General features: G+C 35.8%; 1 protein-coding gene across 8 annotated transcripts in view; it reads right to left on the bottom strand.

Annotated features, from left to right (window-relative positions):
* Positions 1-2,024: 2,024 nt before the first annotated feature.
* NEBL (nebulette) overlaps positions 2,025-9,855 on the bottom strand; it is a 501,273-nt gene continuing 493,442 nt past the window's right edge. For all 8 annotated transcript variants that reach the window (XM_066233817.1, XM_066233818.1, XM_066233811.1 and 5 more), the window contains 2 exons: positions 8,905-9,011; positions 2,025-6,288 (listed from right to left, as the gene is read on the bottom strand). In XM_066233817.1, coding sequence (XP_066089914.1) covers positions 6,112-6,288; positions 8,905-9,011 — 284 coding nt within the window. In that variant the 3' untranslated portion in view covers positions 2,025-6,111. The remainder of the gene's footprint in view (positions 6,289-8,904; positions 9,012-9,855) is intronic.

Genomic DNA, 9,855 nt, shown 5'->3' with positions numbered 1-9,855 from the left:
TCACCAATTTTTATGTTAATAAATTTGTAAGCACAGTATATTCTAAGCTTAAATTATTTTAGATTAAAAAAAACCTTTTGAGATTCCTCTGTGGCTGGATTCCAAGAAGTAAAAAATGGAGGGGGAAATCTTGAAAATAGAAAAAGATAGTAAATTCTTAAAAATAAGTAAGTAAGCTGTACTGTGATTTAAAATATCATCAGTATGTTTGATGATTACTATCACACAGTCATTGCAACGTTTTGGAATATAAGAGCCCCCATATCCCATAAAGTTCAAGATTAGAAAGAAGTGTTTATTCTATGAGTAAGTATCCTAAATGTGTCAGCCACAAAGTTTATCAGTTTATAATTAGGAAAGCTTACATGCCATCAAAAAGAAACTTTTACAAAATAATACAATAAGGCTAAGGTCCTAGTCTCAATAGATTTCTAGGAGGATAAAAATAGGGACTAGCTCATTTTTTCCAAGTACGGGAAAATTAGAAAAAAAGCATTATGTTCTATGATAAACAAGCTATTATTAGCTGAGCAATCAGATCACCTTCCTGTTTCATGTACTTAATTTGTGCATTTTCTATTTTTGCTCCAAGCTGTTTCTTTCATCTTACAAACTTAAGAAAATTAAAACTGTACTATTGCAAACCTATGAGGAATTTCATCGTGAAAGAAATAAACTACACTGATGTATTACTATTGTACTTTGATATAAAATCAGAAAGATACTGAACCTTAAAAAGCATAATGCTGTTATCATGTAAAACAAAGTCTATTTGGAGAGGGAGACATATGCTGACTGATGACCCACCCACGTGAGTGCGCTGATGCCAACAAATCCCTTTGATGCGATTGAGCTGTCACGAGAAACTTAAGACCCAGGGTATTATCAGTGACCCATGCTCCAAGAAACCAAGGTGACAATCAAGAGATGGAATCATTTTTTTATATCCTGCATTTATTTAAGCAAACCGAATGTGTAGGTAGGAAATTAAAGTGTTATCACGTCTTACAAACACAGAAAGAAGACACAGAATAAGAATACCCTGAAGAGAGCGCATCTGAGCACGCAGTGCTGTCTCAGGGAACACCTGCAGGGACCACACTGAAGCATGGCTGCCACATCCACCCGGCATTCTTGTTATAACATCGTTCAAGTAGTTTTAATAGATCAGCGATTTACTTTTAAACGAACACTACTACTAATGATATGGTAGCCTTGAAGGGTTTGTGAGTGACTATAGTATACATACATGACACTAGGCTTAACATGTTATTTCAATGCCACTGTACAGTATGCAGGGGAAATAATGTCTTCTCACACAACTACTGTGACATCCACTAAGATGGGAACTGGTTTGCATAGGTTAGTCCTTTGGGCAGCATGATGCTGCTCCGCCCACCACTGCTCCAAGATTCACAGTGTAGAGGGGGAAAACATGAATTAAAGCATTTCTACTAAAATATATTTTAATAGCTGGTATTAATGATTTGCATAACAAAAGCCAAATTATAGTATTAACATTTGTTCTGCAAGCCCCTTCATTTTAAAAACATTGTTTCCTTCAAAATTGTAAGCTCTCAAAGTTAGTAGGATCTTACAAATTAATCATCAACCACAATTCTACACATTTTGAAGCAAAGAGAAGCCAAACTGCACAATGATTCAATTTTGCATTTTTACAACAGGTCAAAGACCAAACAGGTCCATGCCATGTCTGTAACACACACATTGCTGCTTCTAAATGCTCAGCCATTCGTTGTGTGGACATTGGAGAATGAGATTAGAATGCAGATTTCTCTTTTGCTTTAAGTAAATCATTCCTAATAGCAACTGGATTACAAAGAAGTATATATACTATGCAAACTGAATACCATATAGTAAACACAAAAAGCATATGGAATTCCCTACGTATACTAAAGTAACATGGACAACTGGGGAGGAAAGTTGTCCTGAGGATCTTTCCAGGCTTGTGGATTCCAGGAGTCTTAGCATCACAGAATAATGACCAGAGAAGCATCACACAATGTTTTGATTTTTTTGATTATCAATAGTTTTGATCATCAATAACTAACAGCTGCCTGGAAAGAACCGCAATGGGCATGGAATACTAGAGAAGGAGATTTTCGTTTTAGCATTCATTTACATAGCTTCTTACTTGACTACAGCTTTCTCACCACTATGTCACATTACACATTACCCAAAACAGGACCACTCCAGCCATTTTTAGATTATCAGAAGCAAATAGCTACAGTATAATGAACTTACGAAGTGAATTTCATTTCGTGTAATGAATTCAGCCTCATAACATAATTCATCTATCTTACAATAGTACTTTAAATCTCAAACCTAAAATTAATGTTTATGCATCTATCTCATCTTATATATAAATCTACAAAAAATCTTTCAGAAATCGATGGAAGGAGTCAGTATTTCTAAAGTTCTAAACCTTTAGAGGTAAAATACAATCAGCTATCGCCCTTCAGAATTGTCAGGAGCGTCATTCTTCCCACCACACAAACACCCATCATGGGTAATAAAATATCACTATAGGATAGGCAGAAGCTTGCCTGCTTGGTTTTCTTTTCCAGACCATAGTGGATAAACAAGGGTAATCAAAAAGGCACCAATTTTTGTATATATTTATATTATAATTTTGGTATAAACTATATCCATTCTATATGGAGATGTGTTATTCAAGGATCACACACCTTTTCTTTATCTTTTCATTAAAAACATTCCACTGGAAATGGATGAACTTGAAAAAAGAAATACCTCTTCAAATTCCACTGTCTTAGAAAAGTCAACTTCCCACCCCCAGTGTGTTGTTGAGCCAACACAGAGAGGTTAAGGAAAGAAAGACTGTAGCAAAACTGGCCAAACTCTATCTTCATCATCTTCCAGCAATGAACCTAGTGGCAAGAGAGGGGCTGGTCCAGTCTCAGCCAGCTTCACACAGTTGCTCTTGGAAATTGTGCTTGCAAATTCCCGCATGGTGTCTGGGGGCGGGGCAGCCTGAGAGATGCAGGGACAGCTGACAACCAGATAAACATTTCAAATCGGGCTATGCTGCTGATGTGTATGTAAACCATAACAGGAAGACACGAGGAAGTCATTTTGCCACAGGTGAGAGATAGAAAGCTTCCCTAGAGACCAAGAATTAGTAGAAACATTTACTATAAAAACTTACAACAAAAGCGCTATTCTTTTCTCCAGAGACATATGATGCACCCACAGTTTTGTTTTGAAAACCTTGAAAAGTATATCAAACTGCTCCTTGTGCTTCGTCAGGCTGGCAAACATCAAATTTTAAACATCAGGTGCTTGCTCTCTGTGCTTGGGCACTTACAGTTTTTTAACCCGGTTTTTAAAAGACTTGTTTCAAAGCCTTTGTTAGCTATCAGCGTTATGTATGAGGTGTACCTCTTGCCAAACTGAAGGTGGGCAGGGGGCATATTGAAAGAAGAGCTGTTCAAGAATGTAGTTTTGAAAATGATGTTGTAAAAATAGCACTTTGGTATTATATAAATGTGTTTCCTATATTTCTTCCAAGATGCTTACTCTCCTGATAAGCTTTAGTAACAATAACAAAACTATCAAGTTAGTGTTAGCAGCACGTGACATCTTGCTCAACATCAGTCTTCACTGTACAATAACCGCCCTCTATTTAAATTCTGGTCAGATCTTAATTCCTAAAGGCTGGGAGCAAAAACATCTTGCTATGCAAATATTATGGAAAGCTTAAAATTTTAGGAGAATCGCTCCCCAGATAAGCATTGACTTTTACATTCAATGAATCTGATTTTGAAATCAGTGGATAAGAAAAACAATGAAACATCAAGCTGCTAGTTTATGGTAACTTTCCCCATTATAATCATCATGTTAAGTCAGTTTTCTTTGAGTTTCTTATAAATGTGTTATTTATCAAAAATTGCACCTGTCCTATAATTAGTGTGCAAATTTAATCAACAACTACTCTTTTTTTATAATCATGAAGTCTGCGTGAAACATAAATATTTACTTAACAATATAATAAAATTGAGCAAATTTATTTTCCTCAGTTTTAGTGCACAGAAGTATTTGCAAGAATATTGCAAGTTCAGTTTATGTTTATAGGTTTGTGTATACACATCAAAACTGATATGGGATTTAATCGAATTAATCGTGACTGGTCATTTCAATGATAATCAGTTAAGCTGGTTATTTGGTAGTCTGTAAAGCTCACTTAAAAAAATCACTAGTTATTTGCCTGAATTTTACTCTTTAATTTTATATCAGTGTCATGTAACTTGTGAGTAAAATTTAATTTTATTTACTCTTTTAGCTAGATAAAATGAAACTATAGATTTTCAAAGTATTTGCTAACCTTTTGAAGATGTTAATAAATTAATGTTTACCTTTGGACTGATAAATATTTCAATAAAAGATATTTTACAAGATATATTGTTAATTTCTTTGATTATATCATATAAGGAAATATCCCCCAAACCTATACAGTTTATTACATCTTTGTAAATTTGCTTTTTAAATTTCATTTCAACAATAGAGTCAGAACCTACATAAATGCTGTTACAGGTCCCAATAAATGGCACAATCAGAAAAACATAGTTGCTGATGGATGTTTATCTCTCAGGTGATCTGGACCTTGGACTTAGGTAAAAGTCATGACCTTCAGCAACACTGCAGTCACAGCTGTCAATCCAGCAAGAAACTGCAAGGTCACTCCTTTGAAAATCAAAATCCGACAACAATTTCATTTTCAGTGAAGAACCTGTCGGGCCATACCTAAAATTTCTGATGACATTCCTATATCACCCCCTGACTGGGATTTAGAAAATAAAAAGCAGAAAGTGAAAAAGAAGTTTTTCCACTAACTGGTTTCAGTGACTAGATTTCCATTCCAGAATCTGAATACCATTTTCTAAAATAAGAAACCAGATCATATCTCTCTCTCTTTCTCTCTCTCTCTCTCTCTCTCTCTCTCTCTCTCTCTCTCTCTCTCGTCAGTAACTTTTTGCTCACTGGTTTCCCCCAGCCATCCATATCCCACTTTGTCACTGCCTCCTGTTAAGTTTTCTTAACTTTTAAATCCACAGCGGCATTAAGTAATGAAAACTGTTTGATGAACACCTACATCACTTATTTACTAGAGTATATATCTATTTCCTAAGGTGTAAATCCTTCAATACTAGAGTGCAACGCAGCAGGAGAATCTCAAGCAACTTCTCAAAATATGCTTTTCTGATGAGCTGGCCACTAGAGGGCGGGCTTCTAGATGTCAGCCACGCAGTCGGCTGTAGTGGGAGGAGCGGGCAGAGCAGCTGCTACTTCACAGAAGCTGAGCCTACATGTCATGCAATAGGGTAAAGACTATTAGGGAAATAACATAGATGACCTTAAATTTGCCCTTTGTGGAGTAGCTGTGACATGATTTGGTCCTGACATTCTGTGGAGCCAAGCACACCTTTGGGTCTGTAGAATTAAGTGGAGAGTAGGATATGTCCTGGTACAAATGAGAAACAAACAGACCCAAGTTGGCCAAAGAAACAAAAAAAAATTTCAGTAGAAGTTTCTAGGTCCCTAAGGTCACCAGTCAATATAATTTTAACCAAACTGTCATTCTGTCACTGCTTACATTTATTATATTGGGCAATTCTCACTGGAATTGGAAATTGCCTAATGACTCCAAAGCTAAACAGTTTTTAAATTGTTGGCTGTGTTACCGAATTAAGAGAAGTGGCTCTGGTGATTCCAAAGTGACTGCTAAGAAGCCTCATATACATGTTACATTTATAGGACAAGCAACATCTCTGTTAAAGTCTACAAAAATACATTTCCCAGAAGGGTTCAGTAGCTAATCAAAAGAAACCAATAACACAATTAGCAGCACCAGGTCTCCAGGCCTAATTATTTTGTTTATAGGAATTGCTGAAAATGCTGCGGTTTTCAGCCCAGAAGTCACTCCTTCTTTCTGGTACCTGTGTGTCTAATTGTCAAAGTAAGGAGAGATTATTGTAAAATAACTGCCAAATTGTCTTAAAAGTATCTTCTATCTTTTAAAAAGATTAGGTTTAGTATACATTAGAATAAAGCTCAAAGGGCATGGAGATATAATTAATTAACAAATTCGATGTAATTAGCTGGGAGCATCCCAGTTTTCCCGGTTCTCTGCACCGTGCCGTACATCCAGCCATCATCAATGGGCTGCACGTTGACAATGTAGTCGCCATCCCGGAAGGAGACTTCATCTTCATCCTGGGCACTGTAATCATACATGGCTCGGTAGGTCCTCTGAGAAAGGAAAAACAGGTCCACGCAATGAACACCAAACTAGTCATGGCCACAAATGCTGACCCATTCATAAAGTAACTATTAGGAATGTTTCCAAGTGCATTTATTTCTGGAGCTTTGTACACCAGAGCCTAGTATCTTAACCATGCTAATTTCAAGTTCACCAGGTTAGCAAAGAGTATAACATTTGGGACCAAAATGGAGATAGAGCAAGTCACTAAATTAATACAGTTGCTGGCCCATTCAAAAATAAGCTTTGAAGCAGTTAAAGCCCAACTCACTCCAGCTTCAGCTAATGCCAGAGACATTCAATCATCTAGATTCTTCCCCAGTCCAAGTCTGCAGAGAACAAAACCTGCCACAATGGCAGACAGATACAAGTCCCTACCGAGTCCCTACAGCTCTTCCACTGGTAGAGTCAGGAAACTTTTCTTTAATAATTTTTTTTGTTTAAGATTTTATTTATTTATTTTAGAGAAGAGGGGAGAGAGGAAGGGGAGGAGCAGGAAGCTTCAACTCCCATATGTGCCTTGACTAGGCAAGCCCAGGGTTTCGAACCGGCGACCTCAGCGTTCCAGGTCAACGCTTTATCCACTGCGCCACCACAGGTCAGGCAGGAAACTTTTCTTAAGCAGGTACTAAGAATGTTTGTTTCCTCTTTATATATATATATATAAAAGAAAAGAAAAAATCAATAATATATTCATTTTTGACCTTTGTATCATAGTGGTAGAAATTTAGCATGTAAACATTCTAAATATTAAGGTACATATAACTAAATCTTTGTTATAATGAGTAAAATGTTCACTTCCTGAGTTCAAAGTATGTTACAAAATAATGTCATCAAAACAGTATAGTATTGACATAAATAAAAGGAACAGAATAGAGAGTCCAGAAATAAACTCATGCTTATATGGTCAACTAATTTATGACAAAGGACCCATGAATATATAATAGGAAAAGGATAGATCGCTTCAATAAACGGTATTGGAAACACTGGACAGCCACATGGAAAAGTATAAAACTGGACCACTAGTGTACATGATACATAAAAATTAACTCACAATAGATTAAAGATTTGAATATAAGACCTGAAACCATAAAATTCTTTTAAAAACCCAACTAAAAAAACGTTGGCCTTGGTAGTAATTTTTTGATTTGACACCAAAAGCAAAGGCAACAGAAGCAAAAATAAACCAGTGGAAATACATCAAACTAAAAAGCTCTGCCCAGCAAAGGAAACCAGCAACAAAAGGAAAGGCGGCCACTTGAATGGGAGAAAGTATTTACAAACCATACCTTTGATAAGGGGTTAATATCCAAAATACAAATTGAGTTTTACTATACTTGTTTTCTTTTAAGGCCAAGAGTTTAGCTAATATTATCATCAGACAATCTCAAAATCAAGTGAATTCATAAACTGAGGAAAATGGCTGAGACATAAAGAACTTCAGAGCAACTAAAGATAACTTTGAGACTCCTGGGATGGGCAGGGGGCACCCATCTCTAAGTTCTCAGGCAAAGGGTCAAGTGACTGTGTCAGGAGCTTGGAGAAGCAATTTCAGCATGTCACATTTGACTAAATGACCTTAAACACCGTTTAATGCATGACTCAATGCTTCAACATTTCGAGTAGAAGGAATCAAAGACATGTTGGCTGTCACTTAGGTTTTAGTGACCATTTTGGTTAATGCCCAGATTAACTAGTTAATATGACCAAATATTTGTGCTTATAGACCTCAATGAAGATCAAAATTGGCTAGCACCAATCATAAAGCAACAATGAGGATATCGTATTAGTAGAACCGTTGTATTTTATTGTTTATAGGTTTTCACATCACACCTTCTCTTCTCAATGGTTTATCTCTGTAAGTCTTTTGCTTTCTTCAAAGGGGTTGTACAAATGGCAGTCCATCATTTATCCTTTATATGGAAATGTATATGCCCATTGACAGATGAATGGATAAAGAAATGGTACATATATACAATGGAATACGACTCAGCCATAAGAAAGAAGGAAATCTTGTCATTTGCAACAACACAGATGGGCTTAGAGGGTCTTATACTAAGTGAAATAAGTCAGGCAGAGAAAGAAAAATACTGTATAATTTTGCTTCTATGTGGAATCTAAAAAAAAAAAGAACAAACAAAACAGTCTCATAGATACAGAGATCAAACTGATGGTATCAGAGGGGGAAAAGGTGGGAGGAGTGAGTGAAAAGGTGAAGAGGATAAGAGGCATGAGCCCCCAGTTATAAAGTAAACAAGTCCTGGGGATGTAACATACAGTACAGACAATATAGTAATAATACCGCCATAACTTTGTATAGTGACAGATGATTACTAGACTTACTGTGGTGATCAAAACGTAAGGTAAGTAACTGTCAAATCACTATGTTGTACACCTGAAACTAATATAATATTGTACATTAACTACATATTAATAAATAATAATCAACTTTATTGTTCATAATAAATAAATAAAATTTAAATATAAGTAAAAATCATTTCAGCATTAAAAAATCTACAAGTTTCAGCACTATTCCATGCATATTTATATTTTGGAGATGAAATAGGAATACCAGAGACAAAGGAACACTTCAAATTCACACTTACTAGATTTGGTGAATGCTGGATTGATCTCATGGATGACAGGCTGGTCTGGTGCATGTACCCATAGCCTTGGGAATGGCTTTGCTGGTAGGCTCCAGGAAGAACAGGTGCTGTACATGAAACACACATATATAGAGACTCCTTAAAGCAAGTCTAAAAATCCCCCTACCAAACCCTCTAGTGACTTCATGCTCTGCTAAAATCTTCTGAAACAAAATGCCGTCTTTTGATGGCATGTAAAATTCAGATTGTGATGTTAAGCAATCTCTAGGTTAGTATAACTTTTAGTAATGAAGAAAATAAATAGGGAATCAGTTTAACATGCCTTCAAAATGTATTAGAAATATTTGTGTTACTCTATGGCAGTTATACTAAAATGACACCAAAATAAATTTCCCATAATCCCTTAACAATATCATGGTTTCACTTGGCATTGATCCTCTCAGGCATTTACTAAATAAATAAATAAATAAAATAAGATATTTAAAGTAATCTAATTGGATTGTCAAATGATTGACAGAGTATAGATGTTTTCACCAGATACTTTTCATATAACAGGATGCTCTGAATATTTCAAGATATATAGCTAAATGCTACGTTTACAAAGAGGGTCAGCAGAGCATGTTTAGTAACAGCTGTTTGTTTAGCAATTAATAAGTCTGCACTATTATAAATAAACTTTTACTTTGAATATATGAATTTTCCATTTTATTTTGGCTGTAAGTCAGAATTAAATCAGTCAGCTGAATGTTACAAAAGCCAGAGAAAACAAACCACTTACAGAATGTGACACATTGCCCTTCTGTATTAATAAAAACATTATCAAAATAGGACTCACTTAGCTTGTGCTGTCCTAACTACTAGTTATGGCATTCAAAGGACAGAGTTCCTGTTTTGCAGAACACTGAGTTCTAGAGAAAACAACACAGAAGCTAGATAAGAACCCCACAAAAT

Source organism: Saccopteryx bilineata, chromosome 5 (assembly GCF_036850765.1).
Source record: "Saccopteryx bilineata isolate mSacBil1 chromosome 5, mSacBil1_pri_phased_curated, whole genome shotgun sequence".
Taxonomy (NCBI): Eukaryota; Metazoa; Chordata; class Mammalia; order Chiroptera; family Emballonuridae; genus Saccopteryx; species Saccopteryx bilineata.
The sequence above is the reverse complement of the archived record's forward strand: the minus strand, read 5'-3'. Positions and strand labels throughout refer to the sequence as shown.